At 49.0% G+C, this 26,985-nt stretch overlaps 1 protein-coding gene across 2 annotated transcripts; it reads left to right on the forward strand.

Annotated features, from left to right (window-relative positions):
• Nucleotides 1-9,767: 9,767 nt before the first annotated feature.
• LOC133386045 (cystatin-A-like) lies at nucleotides 9,768-21,828 on the forward strand. Of its 2 annotated transcripts, none has more exons than XM_061629669.1 (3): nucleotides 9,768-9,966; nucleotides 12,097-12,198; nucleotides 20,794-21,828. In XM_061629669.1, the coding sequence occupies exons 1-3, from the start codon at nucleotides 9,781-9,783 to the stop codon at nucleotides 21,274-21,276; spliced, it is 771 nt and encodes a 256-aa protein (XP_061485653.1). In that variant the 5' UTR covers nucleotides 9,768-9,780; the 3' UTR covers nucleotides 21,277-21,828. The 2 variants fall into 2 exon arrangements, with proteins under 2 accessions (XP_061485653.1, XP_061485654.1); XM_061629670.1 differs by lacking the exon at nucleotides 20,794-21,828 and adding an exon at nucleotides 15,501-15,688 and having other exon boundaries at nucleotides 9,791-9,966.
• The last annotated feature ends 5,157 nt before the right edge of the window (nucleotides 21,829-26,985 follow it).

The raw sequence follows: 26,985 nt of genomic DNA on the forward strand, positions 1-26,985 counted from the left end.
GGGGGCCAATGAAAAGCCGGAGATCCGCCAGTTTAAATAAACTCTAGCCGGAGGCCGGAGACGGCCCCTTTTTCCCTGAGACTTCGGCAGAAAACCGGAGACCTGGCAACCCTAGCGCAGAGGCTCATGCATGGCGAGATGCTGCAGGTTTGGCAGCGGTAGGCCACGAAGTTGGCTGTCCACACCAGGCCACAAAGCGTGGCCGGGTCGTAGGCCCTCACCGCCTGCACGAAGCTGTCCCAGGGCTCGCCGCCTGCCAGCAGGCAACGGCACCAAATCAGCTCCTCAGACACCACCTCACTACCGCTGCCCGCCGAAGGGCTCAGCACCCGCTCCAGGAGCACCTGCAGTTCCCCGGCAGCCTCGCTGTCCTCAGCAGCGCTGAAGCTGAGGGCTGCTTTCAGGCGCGCTGCCATGGCCCGCTTCTCCTGGGCACTCGCTCCGGCTCCGACCCCTGTTTCCAGGCTTAGGGGTGCCTCTGGCACCCCTCAAACATTGCGCCCTCCTGCCACGCTTACTTTGCTTACTGTATTACGCTGGCCCTGGCCAGGCTGCTTGGGCGCCGTCTCCTAGCAACCGCGCCTGGCCCCACCCACTCCCAAGACGACACCCAAGTGGCCTGGGAGCCTCAGCAGGAGCCGCAAAGAGGCAGTGGCGGTGCACAGGCCAGGCCAGGCTGGCTCCTCCTTAGCCCCGGACTCCCCCCGGGCCCCTGGAGCTGGAGCGCCGACGAGCTAAGCGGCTGGGTTGGGGAGGAATCGGCCACTCGGCTGACCCGCTTCCCGGTGCCTAGGGGTGGGGCGGCTCTGGGTGTCACCCCTCTCATGGTGTCACCCGGGTGCGGCCTGCACCACCTGCACCCCCGTAGTGATGCCCCTGGACCTTGTGTAACTCTATCGTGACCCAGGCTGACCTGGCGTGTATAACCGAGACTTGGGTGGGTGATATGGGAGGAGTTGCTCTTTCCCAGCTTTGCCCACCTGGGTACATGGTTCAGCATTATGGTAGAGCCGAAGGTCGGGGAGGTGGGGTTGCCGTGGTCTATAGGAGTTCTTTCTCACTCTCCAAGCACCCTGTACAGGTGACGACTGGTTTGGAGTGTCTCCACCTTGCTCTGGGCCAGAGAGACAGGTTGGGAATTTTGTTGGTGTACCGCCTGCCCTGCTGCTCAACAAATTCCCTAACTGAGCTGACAGAGGTAGTCTCGGAGATATTGTTGCAGTCCCCAACATTCATGCCGAGACTGCTTTATCTGGGGCGGCTCAGGACTTCATGGCGTCCATGACAACCATGGGGCTGTCTCAGGTTGTTACTGGCCCGACGCATGTGTCGGGACATACCCTTGATTTGATCTTCGCCACTGGGCAGGGAGATGGTGATCTGGAGGTTGGGGATTTTTCATCTACCCCATTGTCATGGACAGATCACCGCTTGCTGAGGTTTAGGCTTACGGCGACCCTTTCCCTCTGCAAGGGTGGGGGACCTATTAAATTGGTCCGCCCCTGGAGACTAATGGATCCTGAGGGTTTCCAAAGGGCTCTAGGGGATTTTCCGACTGAGAAGACTGGCGCTCCTGTTGAAGCCCTGGTTGAACTGTGGAATACGGAGATGACCCGGGCAGTTGACACGATCGCTCCCATGCACCCCCTCCTATGTAGAGCTCATACAGCCCCATGGTATACCCCGGAGCTGAGAGCGATGAAGCAAGAGAGGAGGAGGCTTGAGTGCAGATGGAGGCGCACTCCTGATGAATGCAATTATGCCTTGGTAAGTGCCTGCTCTAAGCGATATACAGCAGCGTTGAGGGCAGCAAAAAAGAGTTATTTTGCTGTCAGTATTAAGGCATCACTCTCCCGCCCAGCGGAGCTTTTTAAAACTGTACGAGGGCTTTTACATCTTGGCCCTCGGGATACTATAGATTCATCTGTAGCCCGTTGTGATGAGTTCGCTGGACACTTCCAAACTAAGATCGCTTGCATTCGTCAGGACTTAGACTCCAATATTATAGCAGTTGGATTCAATGAAGCATCCAGACCACGGTCTTGTCCTCATTTATTGGATGAGTTTCAGTTGGTGCAGCTTGAGGATGTTGACAAGATCCTTGGACTGGTGCGGGCGACCACGTCTGTGCTGGATCCTTGCCCCTCTTGGCTGGTGAAAGCTGGCAGGAGCAGAACTGCCGGCTGGGCCAAGGAGGTAATCAATGCCTCTTTGCGAGAGGGTGTGGTCCCTGACTGCCTAAAAGCAGCGGTAGTGAGACCGCTCCTGAAGAAACCCTCCTTGGACCCAGATAACTTGAACAACTATAGACCTGTGGCGAATGTTCCGTTCCTGGGCAAGGTTCTGGAACAGGTGGTGGCCGGCCAGCTCCAGGGACTCTTGGATTACACTGATTATCTTGATCCGTTTCAATCCGGTTTTAGGCCTGGGTTTGGTACCGAAACAGCCTTGGTCGCCCTGTATGATGACCTTTGTCGGGAGAGGGACAGGGGGAGTGTGACCCTGTTGATTCTCCTTGATCTCTCAGCTGCTTTTGATACCATCGACCATGGTATCCTTCTGGGAAGGCTCACGGAGATGGGAGTTGGGGGTATTGCTTGGCAGTGGCTCCGCTCCTACTTGGTGGGTCATCAACAGAAGGTAGTGCTTGAGGAACACTGCTCGACACCCTGGACTCTCCATTGTGGAGTCCCACAGGGATCGGTACTGTCCCCCATGCTTTTCAACATCTATATGAAGCCGCTGGGTGCGGTCATCAGGAGTTTTGGAGTGCGTTGTCACCAGTACGCTGATGACACGCAACTCTATTTCTCCTTTGCATCTTCCTCAGGTGAGGCTGTTAACGTACTAAACCGTTGCCTGGCCGCGATTATGGATTGGATGGGAGCTAACAGACTGAAACTTAATTCAGACAAGACCAAGACGCTGTTAGTGAGTGCCTTCTCTGCCCAGATGGTGGATGTTCACCCTGTTCTGGATGGGGTTACACTCCCCTTGAAAGAACAGGTTCGTAGCTTGGGAGTTCTTTTCGACCCTTCCCTGTCTCTTGAGGCTCAGGCAGCCTCAGTGGCACGGAATGCTTTCTACCATCTCCGATTGGTAGCCCAGCTACGTCCCTATCTGGACAGTGACGACCTCGCCTCAGTCATTCATGCTCTGGTAACTTCTAGATTGGACTACTGCAATGCGCTCTACGTTGGGCTGCCCTTGAAGATAGTTCAGAAACTACAGTTAGTCCAGAATGCAGCGGCCAGATTGTTGACGCGGACCAGAAGGTCCGCTCATATAACACCTGTTTTGGCCCGTCTGCACTGGCTTCCTATTTGTTTCCGGGCTAAATTCAAAGTGCTGGTTTTGACCTATAAAGCCTTACACGGCATGGGACCGCAATACCTGGTGGGGCGCCTCTCCCAATATGAAACTACCCGTACACTGCGCTCAACATCTAGGGCCCTCCTCCGAGTACCATCCCATCAAGAAGCTCGGAGGATGGTGACTAGAAATAGGGCCTTTTCGGTTGTGGCTTGTGATGTTCCTATATTAATGTATATATGGTAAGTGTTGTTGTTTTAGAAGATACATGGTAAGTGGAGTGAAAGAGGGGGAGTGAATGGGCAGTAGAATGCGAGATGATTGGCTGAGTGTTTAAAATGGCTGAATGTATAAAAGGAAGAGTGAGAGTGGAATCTGGGGGGGAGAAGAGAAAGAGTGGGTTGCTTGGTGGGTTTGAGAGAGTGGTTTGCCAGGAGAGAGTGAAGAAGGAGGGGGGTGGAGTTTGGATTAGTATTGAGTAAAACCATATGCTTATGTGCCTTAAGAAGAAATCTTGTTAATCTTGTTAGCTTTGTTATCTCTAATAAATACTTAATTTGGTTTACCAAAGGCCTGATCCTTGGCTGGAGTTTCACAGACCAGAAGGGAGGGTAAGGTAATGACCAAGGCTGAAGGGGAACTGCAACAAATGGTGGCAGCGGTGAAGAGAATAACAATACCAGTATTCAGAGTCTCTGGGAATACTAGTATTGGGACGTTACTGGTGGTTGCCTAGCAGGGGGATCTGTTGAGATCTGTGCTAGAGCGGGGAGAGAAACCATAAGAGAGTGCGGTCCGGACTGGTGGACCGGACTGGTGGAGTCCCTGGTGGTGCCTAGAGACAGGCAGTAACCACGAGCAGGTAGGAACCTGACAGGGAGAGCCAGGGAAGGACACATCACATGGCTCCCGAACTGTGGAATGGTCTTTCCGATGAGGTGCGCCTGGCGCCGACGCTGCTATCTTTTCGGCGCCAGGTGAAAACCTTTTTATACTCCCAGGCATTTTAAAGTGTATTTTTACAGTATTTTATTACTATGTTGTATTCAGGATGTTGTTTGGTTCTCGTATTGTTTGTGTGTTTTTGTTTTTTGAGTTATTATATTTATTGTATTTATATATTGTGCCTGCTTTTACCTTTTATGTACACCGCCCAGAGAGCCTTCGGGCTTAGGGCGGTATATAAATTAAATAAAATAAAATAAATAAAATAAAATTACTATATTCCTCCCTCCTTAATTCACACCCCAGACATAGTCTTTCAGATAAAGAGCCCTCTGTTCTCTCACTGGATGACACTTTTCCTGAGGAGTTGTGTTCTCCTGTAGCTTTTTGGATATATGTCCATTGCTGGTGTCTTGGGAGTCATGACTGTCAGTGTTTGTGAACGGCCTTGGATTACCCATGTCAGAACCCTCAGTTACTCTCCTGGGCTCCGATTCCAATCTGAGCTCATTTCCCTCTGGTGGCTGCTGTTGTACTTCTGGTGTCTGTCTGTATGCAGATGTCATCTTGATGTTGCCTGACTACTTGGCCCTCATGCATCCCAACTTTAAATGACAAGGTCCTGTTTGTTCTTGAATCACGCCTGGGATCCCTGTAGGTTGGTGAGTACAGAAGCTTTTTGAATAGGCTGGATCCTGCCCTTCCAAGAATCTCTCTTTGGTGTGATAGTCATGCAGGTGTTTTTGACTCGTCTGGGTTTTTTGTGCTTCTCTCTTCATGTCAGGCTACAGTAAAACCAGTTGAGTTCTTATCCTCCTTCCCATTAGCAATTGGGCAGGACTCATGCCTGTGGTGGTTTGTGATGTGGTCCTGTATTTCAAAAGGAAGCAAGCCAGTTTTATCTCTAGTCTTTCCATGATCTTAAAAGGCCCTCACAGCCCTTTCAGCAAGGCCATTTGAAGCTGAGTGGTAGGGTGATGTTTGAATGTGTTTAATTCCATTTTTACTGAAGAACTCTTTATATTCATGACTTGTAAAATTTGGTGCATTATCAGTATCCACTACAATGAGCAAGCCATGTATGGCAAAAATCTGTCAAAGTTTGTTACAGGTTGCTTCTGAGGTTGTGGAGTTCATTGGGTGCACTTCCAACCATTCTGATCTATGAGAATCAAGAACATTTCCCCTAAATAGGGGCCTGCATAGTCTAGGTGCAAACAAAGCCAAGGCTGTCCTAGCCATTCCCATAGGTGCAAAAGGGCCTGTGTTGGAGTCTGTTGATGCAGCTGACATTGAGGCAGTGTTTAACCACCCTTTCCAGGTCTTCATCTAGGTGTGGCCGCCATACATCGCTATGAGCTAGAGATTTCATCCAGGAAATTCCAGAGTGCATCTCATGTAATTCCCTGAGAACCTTTTGTTGTCCTTGTGGGGGTACCACCACTCGCATGCCCCACAAGATGCAGCCATTCTGTACGTTCAGTTCCATATACCTTCTCCAGAAAGGATGAAACTCTCCTCTTTCTGTTTTGGCCATCCCTGGAAGGTATAATTCACCACTGTAGATAGTATAGGATCTTGTCGAATTCACATTCTGATCTGGTACGCCTTCACAGGAGTCTGCTCTAGATGTTCCAACAACCCAATTACTTCCCCAGGGCACTCTTCAGAAGAGGCTGATTCTGGGAGAGGTAATATGCTGAGGGCATCAGCATTTCCATGTTGACTGCCTGCTTTGTGGAAAATCTTGTATTCATAAGCTGCAAGGGTTAATGCCCAATGTTGTGGTCTGGCTGCTGCCTTTATGGGTACTGCTTTATTTTCCTTAAATAGTCCTACCAAGAGTTTGTGTTCTGCTTTGATGGTGAAAGGCTCCCCATACAGGTACTGAAGAAACAAATATGATCACTAGACTTTCCTTCTCCAGTTGAGAATAAGCCCGTTTCACTTTATTTAGTGTCCTGGAGACATAACCAATAGGCCTTTCTTCTGTTTTATGGGACAGAACAGCCCCTAGCCCATAGGATGATACATCATCGGACAGAATTAACTCTTTGTTTGAATCAAAGTGTACCAACAAATCTACAGATTTGAATTGCTTCTGAGACTCCTGGAAATCCTTTCTTTGTCTGTCTCCCCAGTGCCAGGAGGTTCCTTTTTGAAAGAGGTAGTGTTGTCTCCCAAATGGTTCCGTTGCCCAGTGTGCGGTACAGCCAAATGACCACACCCAGGTTGAAGGGTCCAACAAGCTTTATTTCGTTCTGGCCAGAAAGAGGTGCAAGGCGATAATTCGCAAAACAAGCACACCCCTTATGGGGGTGCTACACTTTTATACATTGCAATCAAAAATTCATGGCACATTCTAATTGGCCCCTTAGTGCCAACCTGTCACCTTTCCATTGGTCGATCTTCTGACTATGCCCACCCTCTCTTATGCACACGGCACATTAGTTTCTCCACCCATATCTGCATTCCAAGTTAGCCATTACAGCAGCAGCTTCCAAGCACGTATTTTACTGATAAGCTACAGAAGAAAGCATGTGACTTCTCTAGGTCTTGTAAAATTCCTTCTTTGTCTTTCTTAAAAACGCTGGCCCTGAGTCATCAGTAGTGTAACAGTTCTAACAGGGCTGAAAGGTTTGGATGGAATCGATGATAGTTGCCTCTTCCAGTCTTTGAAATACTCTCGTGAGTGTTGCGAGATGGCCTTGATCACTTTTGCCTGTGATAAGGATATCGTCAATCCTCACCACAACTCCTGGGATTTCCTTTAAGAGGTTTTCCATGGCCCTTTGCAATATGCCTGGTGCTGCTGCAATTCATCGGGCAACCTGCTATGCTGGTACAACCTTTTGTGCATACTGATTGTGGTGAATTTCATGTAGTTCTCCTCAAGCTCAGTCTGCTGGTGAGCCTGGGGCATGTCCAATTTGCTAAAATGTCGGCCTCCTCCAAGAACTGCCAGCAAGTCCTGTTTGTGGAATGGGGTAGTTGTCTAGTTTAGAAACTTGATTGATTGTGACCTTTATAGTCCCCTAAAGGGTGGAGTCTTAGGTCCAACCCATCATAACTGGAGACCATGTTCAACTCTATCATGAGCCATTACTAGTTATTCAAACCAGAAATGTGGGATTGTCCTGAATGTGGGCTCCAGATTTCAAAACGGCAGAGTGAAATCCACAGAGCTCTTGTGTTACACAAAAACAAGTAAAGGCCAAACTAACCTGATGTTAATTGTGTGGATACAATTAACATACATGTCTTAAAAGATGCAAATAGCAACCACAGAGGGCCACTGAGGGAGAGTGGAACCCTTCCCACTTAATCCTGCCACCATAATCCTGGGAAGAAGGGCAGGATATGAATTTAATAAATAAAAATAAATAAAAAAATTTGCTGCAAGTCTGAAGCCTTAAGTGGTGCCGGTTGACATTTTCCAGGTAATGTCAATAACAGTTTCGGGGCAAGAGGACTTTTATTGGGACCTTGGGAAGAGGAGAAAGGGTTAAATTCTCCTTCCCAGCCCCTGTGGTCATGATGCTGCTCAGGACCCCCACAATAGCTATTTATACCTTCAATAACATGCACATCAATTTGGCATATTTATTTATTTTATATCCTGCCCTTCCTCCCAGAAGGAGTGTTGAGCCCAGGGGTGTTGGGGGTGTTGAGCCCAGCCTCTCTCCTGAGGATCAAGGAGGGGGAAGGCATGAGTTGCAGGCGCCTCAGCCATCAGCAGGCATGGACAATCCAGCTGTTGTTGAGTCTAGCCCAGACCTTGAGGAAGAGAGCGAGCTAGCCGTCCCACCAGTTCCCATGGATGGCCCTGCCTATCAGCTCTACACTGCAGTAGCAGTGTCAGGGGGGCTGGAAATTCCTGGGTCTTTGGCAGGGAAGGAAAGTCCTTAGCCAGCAGTCGGGTTGTAAATCTGCCAGGCCTATCTGAAGCGTACTTGCCGAGTCAGAAGTCCAGAAGCGAGGTCAGTGGAGGTCCGGGATCAATTGCCAAGGAGGTCAGTCAAAGAGATGCTGCAGGGAAACTAGGTCTACACAAAGCCACGCCTGACGTTGCAGTCAGCAACAGGCTGCAGCCAAGGTGTGCCTTATAAAGAGCAGGATGGACAGCAGGTGTGAGTCCTCAGCGTTTGGGCCTTAAGGAGACAGGCCTGCCTCTCTTCTGCCTGACCTTCTGCTGTCTACGTTCTGCAGGTGAGGGGGGAGTATCCTGTTCACTGTCTGTGTCTGGCTGCAGGGCCTCTGCTGTCCCTGGGGTGCTCTGCAGCTGAGGGGCAGAAGGAGCTGGATTCTCAGGAGGCTCCTCCGTGTCTCCTGCTGCTCCTGGGTCTGCTGCTGTTACTCCCGAGTCATCCTCATCTGAGGAGTCCTCTGACGGGGCCATGACACTGCCCCTCAATGGGACAGCCCTCAGCCATCAAGCACCTCCACGGAGCCGTTAGGGGAGAATTCCGAAAGAGCAGTAACTCCTCCTATGCCAAGCAGTATCCCAGAGATGCCTGACGCTTCCCAGCCCTCTGCTTCCCCGCCTGCAGATAAGGACCCTGTTCTGTTAGATGAGCCTGTGGAGGCTCGTCCCCCTTCACCGCGCTCACGACGTAGGGAGAAGCGGACAGGGCAGAGGGCGTGTGTGCGAAGGAGTGAGAGGTTACGCTCCAAGACCAAGAAAGTTGAGTCAACTTTCATCACACGTTGGAGCATGTCTAGAGGGGAGTTAGGGACTTGCAGTGAATTAGCATAGGGTCTTTTCTATGAGGCGCTCAGCCTTTGATGTATCCATTACGTTAATAGAGCAAGAGTTCCTTGCACCCTTGTCTCCGACTCATGATTTCTGCTCTGAACCGGACAAGGAGCCTATTTTAATTCACATTTTCAATGACAAGCTCATTAATTGCATTTACATTAACATCACACATGGCTTGGCTCAAACCAATGGAACGCTGAGCAGAGAGGCAGAAGTCTTGCTTCACTCAGAAAAAACTGTGCAAAATGTCCTGGAAAGGGCCTGTGTGTGCGTGCAAGGGGAGAAGGGCGTGCCCCAGATCCTGGCAGCTTCCAGCCTTGGGGCACTGGCTGTTTCCCCACTCCCAGCTGACTACTTCCCTGTTCATTGCAGGTGTGGCTGTGTGTTGCTTAGGAACTCAGGGCCAGCCGTATTTGGGATGGTTACTTTAAAAAAAAAAAGATCAAAGACGATATAATTTTGATTCTGATGGTTTGCAAACATATGTGGTTTATTTAGCAAATGTGGATTCCACCTTTACCCAGTTTATTTGGGAAAAGTGATCATTGTGTTCTGCTTTGGCCTTTGAAGGGGCTGCGCTGAGATTTCTGAACTGGCAACCAGCACTCCCCCTCCCCAGTGCAACAGGATGGGAGGGGGCCTTGCAAGGGTGCGGGCTCCCTCTTTCCTGCAATGGGGCGTGCCTCACCCTGGAAAGAAATCTGCAGTGTGCAGGCGCTTCCCCACATGACGCCAGCCATGGATGTGAGTCGCTCCTGCCCCCAATGCCATTGCCCAACAGGCGGAGGCTGCCTGAGCATAAAAGGGTGCAGGTTCCATCCTCCCACAGCCCTGCTGCTTCCAGGCTTGCATCTCCAGGAGACACAGCGCTACCTGCAGCCACCATGAGTCTTGGAGGATTATCCCCCACCAAACCGGCCACTCCTGAAGTTCAGGCAATCTCTAGCCAGGTGAGAAGCCCCCCACCAGCTCCCCACAGATGAGGAAAGGGCTCTCAGGCTGTGCCTCTTCTGGAGGTGTGTCTTGCATCCAGCCTGTTTATTCCGGGCTGTTGTGCCTACTTCATTGTACAAAATGCTTGCCATTATTAATGATCACAGCCACACCGTCCATTTAAAGCTCGCTCAAAACACACGGCTTCCCCAAGGATCCTGGGAACTGTACTTTGTTAAGGCTGCTGGGTACTGTAGCTTTGTGGGGGGGGGGGAACTATAGTTCCCAGGATTCTTTGGGGGAAGCCATGACTGTTAAAGGGGTATCAGTGTGCTTTAAATGCATGGGGTAGATGTGACCATAGTGCGAGTCCTCTTTCCTAGGGATTCCCAAAAGTCATATTCAAAGGCAGCAAATGGAACGGGACTTCTTCCTCTGATTCCCTTTTGCTGTCCAGGCCCTTTGAACGCCTTTTGGGACCTGGTGCCCCTCAGATGCTTTGCACTGCAACTCCCATCAGCCACAGCCATCATGGCTGAAATGCCTGCAGGGCTTCAGTTTGGCAGAAGCTGGCATCAAAACTCTCCCCTTGCCTGCCCAAAGAAGCTCCAGGGCCTCAGTTGGTGGTGGCACTGAGGTGCTTGCCACACCCTTCTCCTCCCACCCTTGAGGCCTGTGGAGCCGTCTGCAGCCTCTGTGATTGGAGGATTGGAGATGGGCAAACGTCATCCCACTCTTTAAAAAGGGTAAAAAAGAAGATCCGGGGAATTACAGGCTGGTCAGTCTGACTTCAATACCGGGAAAGATATTAGAACGGATAATAAAAGAGTCCATTGGCAACTATCTAGATGACAATGCTGTGATTAGTAGGAGCCAGCATGGGTTTGTCAAGAAAAAATCCTGTCAAACTAATCTCATCTCTTTTTTTGATCGGGTCACTAGCTTAGTAGATGGTGGAAATGCTGTAGATGTCATCTATCTAGATTTCAGCAAAGCGTTTGACAAAATCCCCCACGACCTTTTGATTAGCAAACTGGTCAAATGCGGACTACATGGAAATACTGTCAGGTGGATTCACAACTGGTTGGAAAACCGTACTCAAAGAGTGGTCGTTGGTGGCTCTGCTTCGGACTGGAAGGAGGTTTCGAGTGGAGTGCCACAGGGTTCTGTCCTGGGGCCGATACTCTTCAACATTTTTATCAATGACTTAGATGATGGGGTGGAGGGAAGCCTTATGAAGTTTGCGGATGATACGAAACTGGGAGGGATAGCTAACACAATGGAAGACAGGAATAAAATCCAAAGGGACCTGGATAGACTAGAAAATTGGGCTGAAATTAATAAAATGACATTCAATAAAGACAAATGCAGGATTCTGCATTTAGGCCACAAAAACAAAATGCACGGGTATAGGATGGGAAATACCTGGCTTAGCAGTAGTGCGTGTGAGAAGGACCTTGGAATTGTAGTGGATCGCAAGTTGAACATGACCCAGCAGTGGGATGCTGCGGCAAAAAAGGCAAATGCGGTTTTGGGCTGCATAAACAGAGCTATAGTTTCCAGGTCGAGGGAAGTAATAGTCCCACTATATTCTGCATTAGTCAGGCCTCATCTGGAATATTGCGTTCAGTTCTGGGCGCCTCATTTTAAGAAAGATATAGACAACTTAGAGCGGGTTCAGAAGAGGGTGACGAGGATGATAGCTGGTATGGAGAACAAGTCTTATGAGGAAAGGTTGAAGGAACTTGGCATGTTCAGTCTGGTGAAGAGAAGGCTGAGGGGTGACATGATTGCACTCTTTAAGTACCTGAAGGGCTGTCACATAGAGGAGGGTACAGATTTGTTCTCTGCTGCCCCAGAGGGTAGGACTAGGTCTAATGGTTTTAAGTTGCAGGAGCGTAGATTCAGATTGGACATTAGAAGGAACTTCTTGACAGTAAGGGCAGTTCGGCAATGGAACCGACTGCCTAGGGAGGTGGTGGGATCCCCTTCGCTGGATGTCTTCAAGCAGAGGCTGGACAGCTATCTGCGGGAGATGCTCTAGCTGTGGATTTCCTGCTGTGAGCAGGGGGTTGGACTCGATGGCCTACAAGGCCCCTTCCAACTCTATGATTCTATGATTCTATGATCTTCACCCTGTTCTCCAGGTGAAGCAGCAGCTGGAAGACAGAGTGGGCGAGATATACACCATCTTCTGGGCTATCGCATATAGATCACAGGTGGTTGCTGGCACCAACTACTTCATCAAGGTCAGTGGCTGCAACAGCAGGGGGGAATAGCCAGGCAGGAGGAAAACAAGTGGTGGTGCGGGAGGTGGCACAGATCCAGCCTCCTTCTGTCCTGCAAACTCTTCACAATCCATGCATGATCCATCTGCCTCCTTTAGGGTGCGCCCAGTTCTCCCTTACCTTAGTAACATCTGGCCACTTTGAGATATCCGTGGGAAGCCCAAGACCCCCCCCCCGGACTCTCACAGATCATGATGACCCTCTTGTTCTGCAGGAGGCCATTCTTCTTTCTTCTCTACGCACACTTGCGTGTTGTGTTGTGTCATTGGAAGGGCTAGATTTGCTGGAGAGCTGCCCTTGCACACCTTCTCGCTGCTTCCTGCGTGTCCTGTCCGGTGGGTGAACAGCAGCAATGGAGGGGGGGCGTTATTCCACTGTTCCGGTGGGGTGGGCCCTGATCCACCTTAGTGCAACAGTCCCAGGAGGAACTGGAGACACCGTCTCCAGGCAGAAGACGCCGCACCTGGGAAGGACTGCAAGAGGCCCTGAAGGCGGTCCCACTCTGCATCTCCTGGTGTGACTTCCCATTGGTGGAAGGGCCATCGTAGCTATGGGACGGTGCACCTGCTGGGCGTGCAGGAGGCCCCAGGTTCAGTTCCCGGTGGCAGCATCTCCAGGAAGGGCTGGGGATGATCCCTGCTGGAACTGCGGCTGAGCTGCTGCCAGTCAGTGTAGACACTACTGAGCTAGATGGACCATTCGTCTGACTCAGTATAAGGCCTTCGTGCCGAGGGCTCTGACTTCGGGAGGAAGAAAGTTCCGGGAGGACCAACCACCTTCAAGCTCCCAGGTCCTCCCTCGCTGTGGGTGGCTGAAGAGATGGCATAGGGGGGCCGCTTGCATGAAGGAAAGTCCAGGCAGGAGGAAGATGTTCCAGAATTGCCCCCCCCAGCCCAGAACATCCACACATGTCTCTACGTCCCCCCTGAGTTTGGGGGCTCAGGACCTTGCCATTAGGGGACAGCCCTTCTTGCAGAGACGGAAGCAATTCTAGAAATCATTTCTCCTCATATGCACACTTTTGGACACTCAAAGATCTGCCTTCTGTGGTTGGAGTCTAAAGCATACGCAGCAGTCCTGTAGCCAGGGGGGGCAAATGGGGGCATCACTACCAACCCACAGCAGAGCTCCCCCCCTCCAGGATGTTTGGGGAAAACTGTCTTTTCAGTTTGTGACATAACAAGGACAATCTCCATTTAAGTTACCTTGTTTTAAGAACAGGATTTAAGAAAAGGACCAGGGCCAGCGTCAGAGGGCAGTCAGGTTGGGCCCTGGCCAAGGGCCCCTCCTTAGGGTGGGTGAGTAGCGCTCCTTTCCACGATCCATGGCAGCGTCAGCTACGCAGATCATGAGAGGGAGCTCCCAGGCACCTCTCCTTCTCCCGTGCAGGCCTGCAATGCCTGCCCCACCTACCTCTCTCTTGATGTAAATGTTGACTGCACTGCGGGCGCAAGCCTGCCATCAACCAAGACGGTGGCCGAGGCTTCCCTAAGGGGTTGATGCCTCTGCCGCCATCTTGTTGAGGGCAGGTATGCGCACACACACGTAGCACGCATGCGTGCCATTAACCAAGATGGCAGCGAAGGCATCAACCCCTTCGGGAAACCTCAGCCGCCATCTTGATTGATGGCAGGCTTCTGCCCACAGAGCAACCAGCATTCACCAAGGGCAAGGTATGTAGGTCATGTGTGCAGGTGCCGGGGCTGGGGGAAGCTGGTGCCCAAGGGCCCCGGCATGCCTGGTGCCGTCCCTGAAAAGGACCTCTGAAAAATTCAGTGAGTGAGGCAGGGTGAGTGCACAACAAAAGCCTCATCTGGAAGAGCCCCCAAAAGCCTGCTCACTCAAGACTTTCCCTGACTGAGGGTGGATTTTTCATCATCACAATCACCCTATAATTACTTATCCTGAAATAAACAGCCTGTATAGTAACGTGGCCCTTGAAGAGTTAAATATTAGAGCTTTGTATTATGGGCTAGAGTTAGACTCCACCCCTTGGACTTTCCTTTGTTTTCATTTAGATTTTCACTTGTGCTGTCTGTCCAGCCAGCAATAAAGAAGCATTTTGGTTTGCCTGCAGTCATAATGAGTAGAGCAGGATTGGGTGCTTATTGCTAAAGGGTGAAATAAATAGATAATTTAAATGATCTGAAAAAATGACTACCGTTTACTCTTTTAAAGTACTCAGCATATTCACAATCATAGTGGCTATCTTTTCTTTTTCTTGATCACTTGCTGGCAAAGGATGAAAACAACCCTAGAGGGATAGAAATATTGCTGTGTAGACTACAGTTAGCTAGTTGGCTGGCTGGCTACCTAGGCTGTGACTCAGGCCTAATTTCTGATTCTCCCGGTATGTGCAGCTCAGCATGAGGCCATTTCAGGGTTTCTGGACAGAAAAATCAACCCAGCAAGCAGTAAAAAAATCCAACTGCTTTCCACAATTAGTTTCCAATAACTTAGCCTGTTAAAAGTTCCCCCTTTACTGTCCAACAGGAAGGAAAATCTAAAGGCCAAGAGAAAGACTAGAAGTGACTCTCGAGAGGAGTTAACAAACACACCCAAGAGTATTTATTTTCTCTCTGCCTTTCCCTAAACTTGTAGTATGGACAAGTTTGTTTTTCAGGTGAAATCTAAAACTGAGATACCTAATGCAGCATCAAAGCCAAACTCAGGAGATCACTGTTTTTACCAAAGTAGTTCAGTTCATGAAGAATCAGAACACAGGGACAGATCACAGGTGAAAGGGGACTGTAGCTATAGGCAAAGTCAAGCTTTTGAGTCTGGTATTCCTGGGGATCTCTCAAAAAAGCATGAGAAAATTCAACAGGTTAAACTTCATTCATGTAGGTTAACACACTCTCTGGATGGGGGAGGAGTAAGGGGGAAGGTCAGTGCCTTTCCCTTCCCCTGGCCTGGCCCTCACGTCCTCTCCACCAGTGAGGGGGGCATAAGGTAGTGCTGTGTGGCTCTCGCCCCCAAGTATCCTACCTAGAAATGTGGCTGCCCCACCTAACAAGGCAGGCCAGCTATAGGGCTGATGCACAGAGTGGCATTCTCTCCCCGCTGCATGGCTGACGGTCCCTTCCCCCACATCTGCAGGTGAGTGTCCTTGTGGCTCCCTCGTGGCCACAGGTATGGCTTCTTCCAGGCAAGAAGCCCATGCAGCACCTGTTTAGACACAGAGTTCTGTCTGTTGGAGACCAATCAAGCTGGCCTGTCCCTGCTTGTGATGCCAATTTCACAATGTTCCTCCCTCCTCACAGATCCAGATTGGGCCGGACAGGTACGCCCACCTGCGTGTGTTCCTAAGGCTTCCAGCCGAAGGGGGCCAAGCTGAGCTCACCAGTTACCAACTCGGCCACACCAGGACTGACCCCATCACCTACTTCTAGCTGTGCAGAGTTGGGATATCTTTGCCTTTAGAGTCCCATCAATAAAAAGAAGGAGGTCCCAAGAAGAGTCTGTGCTTTGCTGAAGCAGAGGGAGAGGGCAGGGGAGGGTGAGATCCCTGGCAGCCCCCAGAGGGGGAGGAGAGCCAAGGGTGGCATCTGCAGGGAGGAAGCGGGCCTGAAGCAGGTGGCAGCAAACCTGGGAGAGGGGAAGGGGCCCTTGTAGCTCAGTGGCAGGGCATCCCGGGTGCAACTCCCAGCGGCATCTCCAGATGAGGCTGGGATGGATCCCGGTCAGTGTAGGCCAGGAATGGGGAACCTTTTTTCAGCCAAAGGGCCACATTCCCTTCTGGGCAATCTTCCAGGGGCCGGATGCCAGTGGTGGGTGTGACCAAAGGCAAGAGTGGGTGGAGCAAGAAGTGGAAATCCTACCTTTGCGCAGGAAGCTATTTTCTGCACACACACACACACACCTCTCCCCCCCCCGCAATGCAAGCACGAGAGAGGCATGATCAGTGCTCAAGGCCCAGAGAAGCAAAACCTCACAAGGGGGCCCTGAAGCAAGGCTGGAGAGGGGGGTGGCCTGGGGAGAGGCCTGAGAGCCACAGAGAAAGGTCCCCGAGCCCCCTGCGTACACAATCCTGGGTAAGACCAATGGTCTCAGTCCATGGCAGATCCCAATGTTCCTATGTCCCAATGCTGGCCATGGTGGGGGGGATGCCCTCCCCTCCCCCCTTCTCCAATGCTGCCCTTTATGGTTGAATGACAGCTGCTGGAGGTCTCTGGTCAAAGAGAGGCCAGGAGGCAGCTGGAGGCCTGAGCGGCAGGCTGCAGATCCCAGAGGGGCCCCCACTAACTCCCATCCCACCAGCCTCTGCCTGTGTGAGCCACGAAAGAAATGAGTGCCATCCACCATTTTGACCTTTCACTCTCGGCGTGGGAAGATCTACAGCTGCACACGCACATTTAAAGCACATTCAAAGCATGTGTTCCTCCTGTCCCCCCAAAAGAATCCTGGGAACTGTCATTTACCCCACACAGAGCTACCATTCCCAGCATCCTTAACAAACTACAGTTCCCAGGATTCTTCTTTTGGGGGGGGGATGTACTTGGCATGGGCTTGAAATGGCTGGTGTGTACACAGCCTAAGATCAGTGCTGGGCAGGAGTGTGCCAGGGGGCATGTGGGCAAAGGGTGTGAGAGGTAGGCAGCTGTTGCTGCCCAAGGGGGGTTATGTACCCCAAAAGGGCTTCTCTGGGGCTGGGGGGAGTCCCAGGAAGAATCAGCCGAGGCCAGGCGGGATGCTGGCCTGGGGTGACCGGAAGGGCAGGATGAAGTGGCGTGGGGGGGGGTCAGTGGTGTCATGAATCCCTACCGTCAAGGCACAGGGACCATGAGTCAGACTTTCCAATAAACAAGGCCACTGGTCCATTTAACCCTGCACTATCTCCTTTGACTGGCAGTTCTCCAGGGCCTCTGGCAGAGGTCTTTCCCACCACCTTATGCCTGATCCTCCTTTTTAGCAGGAAATGCCAAGGATTGAACCTTAAGCCTTCACTATGCAAAGCTGGTCTCTGCCACTGACTAGTGGTTTTTCCCTAACAAACCAGGTATGTTAAAAAAAACAATCTAGGATTCAGATGTGCTCTTATTCCACCCTACCTACATAACCAGCTGCCTTATACTAGATCATGCTATTTGTCCATTTACCTCGGCATTGTTTCCTTGGATTGGCAGCAGTTCTCTAGGGCTTCAGACAGAGGCCATTCTCAGATGCTTTTGGAAATGCTTGATAGGGATCAAACCTGAGCAGGACTCACCCAAGACATTCTGCTGCCTGATGCCAAGGATAAGTTAGTGCCTGTGATGCGTCCTTCCCTGGCTCTCCCTGTCAGGTTCCTACCTGCTCGTGGTTACTGCCTGGCTCTAGGCACCACCAGGGACTCCACCAGTCCGGACCGCACTCTCTTATGGTTTACCTATCCGCTCTAACACAGATCTCAACAGATCCCCCTGCTAGGCAACCACCAGTCACGTCCCAATACTAGTATTCCCAGAGACTCTGAATACTGGTATTGTTATTCTCTTCACCGCTGCCACCATTTGTTACAGTTCCCCTTCAGCCTTGGTCATTACCTTACCCTCCCTTCTGGTCTGTGAAACCCCAGCCAAGGATCAGGCCTTTGGTAAACCAAATTAAGTATTTATTACAGATAACAAAGCTAACAAGATTAACAAGATTTCTTCTTAAGGCACATAAGCATATGGTTTTACTCAATACTAATCCGAACTCCACCTCCCTCCTGGTAAACAACTCTCTAAACCCCACCAAGCAATCCACTCAGTTCTCTTCTCCCTCTCCTCAAACCCCATCCTCATTCTCTCAGTTTCCATCTTCAATCTCTCAGCTTCCAACTCCCTCTGCTTGTCTTTTTCCTCAGCCTCCCATCTTAACTTCTCTCTCAAGTACTCTATATAAGCGGGATTGCTTAAATGTCCTTCTGGGGTCTCTTCCCTGACAGGTTGTTTTTGCTGGGCAGTAGCAAATCCTATAAGTGCTACCCTCAATTCATCTACCCCTTTACCCTCGTGAGGTAAATTGAATGTTATGCACTTCTCCACCAGCTCCTCTCTTTTCATTTTTATGTATTCAGCCATGGTGTTTGAGTTCACTCACTCTTTGCCACACACTCTTTGCCAGTCACTCTCACAAGAAATCTTGTTTTGTTATTTCTGTTTGCCACACCACTGTTCTGGATTCTCTAGTATTCGTATCTGGATTCTCTGTTGTTCGTATCCCACCGCTACTGACACCACATGTGATGCGTCCTTCCCTGGCTCTCCCTGTCAGGTTCCTACCTGCGCGTGGCTACTGCCTGTCTCTAGGCACCACCAGGGACTCCACCAGTCCGGACCACTCTCTCTTATGGTTTCTCTCCCCGCTCTAGCACAGATCTCAACAGATCCCCCTGCTAGGCAACCACCAGTAACGTCCCAATACTAGTATTCCCAGAGACTCTGAATACTGGTATTGTTATTCTCTTCACCGCTGCCACCATTTGTTACAGTTCCCCTTCAGTCTTGGTCATTACCTTACCCTCCCTTCTGGTCTGTGAAACTCCAGCCAAGGATCAGGCCTTTGGTAAACCAAATTAAGTATTTATTAAAGATAACAAAGCTAACAAGATTAACAAGATTTCTTCTTAAGGCACATAAGCATATGGTTTTACTCAATACTAATCCGAACTCCACCCCGCTCCTTCTTCACTCTCTCCTGGCAAACAACTCTCTAAACCCCACCAAGCAACCCACTCAGTTCTCTTCTTCCCCCAGATTCCACTCTCACTCCTCCTTTTATACATTCAGCCATTTTAAACACTCAGCCAATCATCTCGCATTCTACTGCCCATTCACTCCCCCTCCTCTTTCACTCCACTTACCATGTATCTTCTAAAACAACAACACTTACCATATATACATTAATATAGGAACATCACAGTGCCCACTACCATATCATATACGGATGCTGACCAGATTAGTGGTTGAATCTTATTTCAGCACTGGTGAGTGGACAGCGCCTTCTTCCACCACACCCGGGAGCATCAGGTTGGCTTAGAAGGCCCAGATCTGACCTCCAACATTTTGCTGCCATTCCTCATCCCCAACATCTTCCGCCTAGGTAGCCACCTTGTTCTGTCTAATGGCAGGGCCAGCCCTGAACGTAGGCCTCTAGGCAGTGGAGCTGGTCCATCAAGGAGAATGGGGTGTGGTCCCACCAACTTTTGTCTGGCCTCAGCCGGCCTCCACCGGCTTGCCTTACTTATGACCAGTGCAGGGGGTGGCCACAGCTGTCAGCTTTCTCCTCCTTAGTTTCAGTGCTGCCCTTGTACAACTCAGCAGGGGGAAGGATGGAGTCACAGAACCAGCTAACTCTTCCTATCATCAGCTCTGCTCTCCACCCTACCCATCCCAATGGGCACCAGTGTTTCCAGAATGCAAAGAATGTGTCGTACCATTGACCTACAAGCCCTCCCCTGGAGACAGTGCATTCCTATGAAGTGCCCGTACTGTTAAACTGTTAGTCAGGCCTGGCGCTAGCACACAGCTAGGTTGGGCACTGGCCTGAGGGCCAGGATCTCACGCAGGGCCCCAGGAGGCCCTCCTGGGATAAGCGCAGGCCAGCAGGGGGAAGCTTCACAGCAACAAAGTCTATCCTGCTCAGCTGCGCAGCTACTGGGCAAAGATAAGGAGTTGCTAAGGAGCTGCCCCGGTCTGTCCTGAGTTTCAGGCATGGGAGGAGGGGCGGGGCTTAGTGGCCTGTAGCAGCAGAAGAGAGGCAATGCTGAAAGGAGGAAGCCGCTGAGAAACCATCTCTCTTCTAATGTCATCCCTGCTGAATTCAAAAGGACTTCTTCCCAGGAAAATGTAGCCTAAGGTTGCAATCCAATACGTGTCTACTCAGAAGTAAGCGCCACTGGATTCAAAGGGGTTTACTCCCAGGTAATTGTGTATTGGACTGCAGCCTAAGAATGAGATGTGGAGCTTGGAAGGGAGGTGAGAAGGCTTTCCTGGTTTTCTTAGGCTGCAATCCAATCATGCTACTCAGAAGTAAGCTCCATTGGATTCAATGAGGCTTACTCCCAGGTAACTGCGTTGGATTGCAGCTTTAATTACACAGTAATTATTGCCTCCCCACCCCTTTGCTCTGTTCACTCCACTGATCTGATAGCGACTGTGTGTGAGGGTGTGTGTGTGAATACATGTTAAGACCTTTCCTCTCCTTTTACAGGCAAGCTTCCGTTGTTCAGGCTTGTCCTGGGGCTTTTGTACATGAATTCCCTCTGTCCACCCTCGCCTTCCCACAACCCCAGTTGTAGCTGGGAAGCTCCTGTTATTAGTTTCATTTATATTCTGCTTTTTATGTAAGGAGCACAAAGATGGTTCTTCCCCTCCCCATTTTATCCTCTCAACACCCCTGTGAGGTAGGTTAGTCTAATGACAGTTACTGAACCGAGGTCACCCAGTGAGTTTCAAGGCTGCGCAGGGATTTGAAACCAGGTTTGGCCGGAGGTCCTAGTTATCATGTGTCTCTTTACCTTGGAAACTTGTACGTTTGTAATGCCTGATGGTAACAGTTCAGAGACTAATAGCGTTCCCACTTTTTCAGGCGGGAGAAGACATACACGCGTATTTCCAGGTGTTTGAGCAGGTTTGCCGAGACCAGGATTTGGAACAGCGCTACTGGATGCATGTTCTCCACGCTCAAGAGAATGGAGAGCTACAGGAACTTCTGAGCATTTTACCCCAGGAACACGCAGACTACCCGGATTTCCTGAAATTGGTAAAGGAACATTTTGCGTTGTCAGCTGAAGCGTGCTGCCAGAGGTCTGAAGCTTTACACAGAAAACCCAAAGAGAGTTTTTCAGCGTTAGGCGCACGCACTGTAAGAACTGTGGAGATGTGGCTTGCAGCTGCGGAAGCAACGACGCTTCAGCAGATCCAGAGCGTTTATACTCTTGAGCTTGGAAGATTACTTTTAAAAAGTAATAAATTACAGTTACAGTTACATGGCCCAAAAAAGGTAGTAATTGCCGTTACAATTACAATTGCTCTGAAAGTAACTGATTACTTCACTTTTCCTCCAAGGTAATCACTACAATTACATTTCAGTTACTTTAAAAAACGCCTACAAGGTGCTGGCCTTGGCTGCCGCACATCTAAGTAGCCTAAGACAACATTAAAAATAAACACACACATACAGAGGTAGTAGAATAATTATTTTCATTCATAAGATAGCAATGGTGGTCTCTACATAAGAACATAAGAAGAGCCTGCTGGATCAGGCCAGTGGCCCATCTAGTCCAGCATCCTGTTCTCACAGTGGCCAACCAGGTGCCTGGGGGAAGCCCGCAAACAGGACCCGAGTGCAAGAACACTCTCCCCTCCTGAGGCTTCCGGCAACTGGTTTTCAGAAGCATGCTGCCTCTGACTAGGGTGGCAGAGCACAGCCATCATGGCTAGTAGCCATTGATAGCCCTGTCCTCCATGAATTTGTCTAATCTTCTTTTAAAGCCATCCAAGCTGGTGGCCATGACTGCATCTTGTGGGAGCAAATTCCATACTTTAACTATGCGCTGAGTAAAGAAGTACTTCCTTTTGTCTGTCCTGAATCTTCCAACATTCAGCTTCTTTGAATGTCCACGAGTTCTAGTATTATGAGAGAGGGAGAAGAACTTTTCTCTATCCACTTTCTCAATGCCATGCATAATTTTATACACTTCTATCATGTCTCCTCTGACCCGCCTTTTCTCTAAACTAAAAAGCCCCAAATGCTGCAACCTTTCCTCGTAAGGGAGTCGCTCCATCCCCTTGATCATTCTGGTTGCCCTCTTCTGAACCTTTTCCAACTCTATAATGTCCTTTTTGAGATGAGGCGACCAGAACTGTACACAGTATTCCAAATGCGGCCGCATCATAGATTTATACAACGGCATGATGATATCGGCTGTTTTATTTTCAATACCTTTCCTAATTATCGCTAGCATGGAATTTGCCTTTTTCACAGCTGCCGCACACTGGGTCGACATTTTCATCGTGCTGTCCACTACAACCCGAGCTCTCTCTCCTGGTCGGTCACCGCCAGTTCAGACCCCATGAGCGTATATGTGAAATTAAGATTGTTTGCTCCAATATGCATAATTTTACACTTGATTATATTGAATTGCATTTGCCATTTTTCTGCCCATTCACTCAGTTTGGAGAGGTCTTTTTGGAGCTCTTCGCAATCCCTTTTTGTTTTAACAACCCTGAACAATTTAGTGTCGTCAGCAAACTTGGCCACTTCACTGCTCACTCCTAATTCTAGGTCATTAATGAACAAGTTGAAAAGTACAGGTCCCAATACCGATCCTTGAGGGACTCCACTTTCTACAGCCCTCCATTGGGAGAACTGTCCATTTATTCCTACTCTCTGCTTTCTGCTTCTTAACCAATTTCTTATCCACAAGAGGACCTCTCCTCTTATTCCATGACTGCTAAGCTTCCTCAGAAGCCTTTGGTGAGGTACCTTGTCAAACGCTTTTTGAAAGTCTAAGTACACTATGTCCACTGGATCACCTCTATCTATATGCTTGTTGACACTCTCAAAGAATTCTAATAGGTTACTGAGACAGGACTTTCCCTTGCAGAAGCCATGCTGGCTCTGCTTCAGCAAGGCTTGTTCTTCTATGTGCTTAGTTAATCTAGCTTTAATAATACTTTCTACCAGTTTTCCAGGGACAGAAGTTAAGCTAACTGGCCTGTAATTTCCGGGATCCCCTCTGGATCCCTTTTTGAAGATCGGGGTTACATTTGCCACTTTCCAGTCCTCAGGCACGGAGGAGGACGCGAGGGACAAGTTACATATTTTAGTTAGCAGATCAGCAATTTCACATTTGAGTTCTTTGAGAACTCTCGGGTGGATGCCATCCGGGCCCGGTGATTTGTCAGTTTTTATATTGTCCATTAAGCTTAGAACTTCCTCTCTCGTTACCACTATTTGTCTCAGTTCCTCAGAATCCCTTCCTGCAAATGTTAGTTCAGGTTCAGGGATCTGCCCTATATCTTCCACTGTGAAGACAGATGCAAAGAATTCATTTAGCTTCTCTGCAATCTCCTTATCGTTCTTTAGTACACCTTTGACTCCCTTATCATCCAAGGGTCCAATTGTCTCCCTAGATGGTCTCCTGCTTTGAATGTATTTATAGAATTTTTTGTTGTTGGTTTTTATGTTCTTAGCTCCTCAAATTCTTTTTTAGCATCCCTTATTGTCTTCTTGCATTTCTTTTGCCAGTGTTTGTGTTCTTTTTTATTTTCTTCATTCGGACAAGACTTCCATTTTCTGAAGGAAGACTTTTTGCCTCTGAGAGCTTCCTTGACTTTGCTCGTTAACCATGCTGGCATCTTCTTGGCCCTGGCGGTACCTTTTCTGATCTGCGGTATGCACTCCAGTTGAGCTTCTAATATAGTGTTTTTAAACAACTTCCAAGCATTTTCGAGTGATGTGACCCTCTGGACTTTGTTTTTCAGCTTTCTTTTTACCAATCCCCTCATTTTTGTGAAGTTTCCTCTTTTGAAGTCAAATGTGACCGTGTTGGATTTTCTTGGCAATTGGCCATTTACATGCATGTTTAATTTAATAGCACTGTGGTCACTGCTCCCAATCGGTTCAACAACACTTACATCTTGCACCAGGTCCCGGTCCCCACTGAGGATTAAGTCCAGGGTTGCCGTCCCTCTGGTTGGTTCCATGACGAACTGGTCTAGGGAATAGTCATTTAGAATATCTAGAAACTTTGCTTCTTTGTCATGACTGGAACACATATGCAGCCAGTCTATGTCCGGGTAGTTGAAGTCACACCCATTACTACCACATTTCCTAGTTTGGATGCTTCCTCAATTTCATATCTCATCTCAAGGTCTCCCTGAGCATTTTGATCAGGGGGACGATAGATCGTTCCCAGTATTAAGTCCCTCCTGGGGCATGGTATCACCACCCACAACGATTCTGTGGAGGAGTCTGCCTCTTTGGGGGTTTCGAGCTTGCTGGATTCAATGCCTTCTTTCACGTATAGAGCGACTCCGCCACCAATATGTCCTTCCCTGTCCTTCCGATGTAGTTTACATCCAGGGATAACCGTATCCCACTGGTTTTCTCCATTCCACCAGGTCTCCGTTATGCTCACTATATCAATGCTCTCCTCTAAGACCAAGCACTCCAGTTCTCCCATCTTGGTTCGCAGGCTCCTAGCATGTTTGTGCTCTTTCTCCCCAAGCAAAGCACAGCAAGACTTGCAACGGGGGGCGGGGGGCGGAGGCAGGGAGAGACAGATGACTCTTCTGAAATATTTGTTTTTTAAATATATTTTTATTAAAGAAATTTTATTTATTTATTTATTAGATTTATGTCCCATTTATGTTCCTCCAACTAGGAGCCCAGGGCAGCAAATGTTAATACAGTATAATACAATTGCAATAGTTCTATCCAATCGCTAAATATTACAGTAGGGCCCCGCTTATATGGCGGGTTCCGTTCTGGACCCCCGCTGTAAAGCGGAAAACGCCGTAAAGCAGAACCCCGTTGACTTTAATGGGCTGTGTCGCGCGAAAACAACGCAAAATGTCGCAAAAGAGAAAAAAATAGCTTTTAAATTAAAACAAAAGCCGCCGCCGCATCAGTGGAACGCCTTAAAGCGGAACGCCGTAAAGTGGGGCCCTACTGTAGTCATAAAGTTTTAATATGTAGAGAATAATGTGCTGAACCGTTGCCTAGCCGCGATAATGGACTGGATGAGAGCTAACAAACTGAAGCTCAATCCTGACAAGACTGAGACGCTGTTGGTGGGCGCCTTCTCGACCCAGGTGGTGGATGTTCAACCTGTTCTGGATGGGGTTACACTCCCCCTGAAGGAACAGGTTCGTAGCTTGGGGGTCCTTTTCGATCCATTCCTGTCGCTTGAGGCTCAGGTGGCCTCGGTGGCACGGAATGCGTTCTACCATCTTTGGTTGGTAGCCCAGCTACGCCCCTATCTGGATAGTGATGACCTCGCCTCAGTCGTCCATGCTCTGGTAACCTCGAGATTGGACTACTGCAATGCACTCTACGTGGGGCTGCCTTTGAAGACAATTCAGAAACTACAGCTAGTGCAAAACACAGCAGCCAGACTGCTGACAAGGACCAGACGGTCCGCACATATAACACCTGTTCTGGCGCGTTTGCACTGGCTACCTATTTGTTTCCGGGCTAGATTCAAAGTGCTAGTTTTGACTTATAAAGCCTTACACGGTGCGGGACCAAAATACCTTGCGGAACGCCTCTCCCGCTATGAACCTACCCACTCACTACGTTCAACATCTAAGGCCCTCCTCCGAGTCCCGTCCCATAGGGAAGCTCGGAGGGCTGTTACTAGATCCAGGGCCTTTTCAGTGGTGGCCCCCGAATTATGGAACAGTCTCTCTAATGAGGTGCGCCTGGCGCCTACTCTTCTATCTTTTCGGCGCCAGGTTAAAACCTTTTTATTCTCCCAGGCATTTTAATGTTTTAATGTTTAATGTTGATTGTTAAGTTAATTTTACACCAAGTTGTTAAATGCTCAAGCTGTATGTTTTTAGTGATTTTACCTGGTTTTTATTCTACTGTATTGTATTTTATTCCTTGCTGTGAACCGCCCAGAGAGCCATAGGCTAAGGGCGGTATAGAAATGGAATGAAATAAATAATAAATAATAAATAAATAAATAAATAGTCATATCATCAGTCCTATCACTAATCATATCATCACTTCTGCTCCAAAATATGTGCCCTGCAAGGCCTGTCACGTCCCACTGGGCCATCATGTTGCCACCAACCTATTTATTATGATGATGATGATGATGATGCCACTTGATACCCAAAGGTCCCCAAGTGACTTACACAGTGTTAAAACAAAACAAATAAAAAACACTATAAAAACATGACAATAAACAAGAACAAAACAATAGTACTAGCAGCCCCCCCCAACCACAGGAAGGTCAGGGTTAGGGTAGGGTAGGAGAAAAGGTGTGTCTTATTTATTTATTTATGCTCTTGGAGGTCACTGATTCATAGGGTCGCCATAATCAACCTGAAGGCACATAACAACAACAAATTTATTTATTTAAAATATTTATATCCTGCCCTTCTACCCTGTAATAGGGCACTCAGGGCGGCTCACAAAAATAAAATCAAACACGTACATAATTAAATTGTAAACAATAATCACAAAACCTTAAAATACATAAAATACAATTAAAATACATAAAATACTATACACACACACACACACACATATATAGGGAGTGGTACTAAAGGGAACTACAAGGGTAAAATTTGACATAGAAGGCATAAAATCAGTGTCAGGCTCTACCTTCAGTCCCTCCCAAAGGCTGTCCAGAACAAGATAGTTTTCAGAAGTCTTTACCTGGCGCTGAAAAGATGTCAATGATAGCATCAGGCGGACCTCACTGGGGAGCATATTCCACAGATGGGAAGCCACAACTGCAAAGGCCCTGTCCCTTGTCACCACCCTCTGAGCTTCCCTCAGAGGGGGGATGTGGAGAAGGGCCTCAAAGGAAGATCTAAGGGTCCGGGTAAGTTCATATCGGGAGAGGTGTTCTAGATGATATTGGGGTCCTGAGCTATAAAGAGCTTGTTAGGTCAAAACCAGCACTTTGAACTGGGCTCAGAAGCGTATAGGCAGCCAATGCAATTGGAACAGGATAGGTGTTATATGGTCTGTTTGCTTTCAACATGTCAACAATTGGACAGCTTCACCCTGCACTAATTGAAGCTTCCAAACAATTTT

This window comes from Rhineura floridana, chromosome 5, assembly GCF_030035675.1.
Source record: "Rhineura floridana isolate rRhiFlo1 chromosome 5, rRhiFlo1.hap2, whole genome shotgun sequence".
Classification (NCBI taxonomy): domain Eukaryota; kingdom Metazoa; phylum Chordata; class Lepidosauria; order Squamata; family Rhineuridae; genus Rhineura; species Rhineura floridana.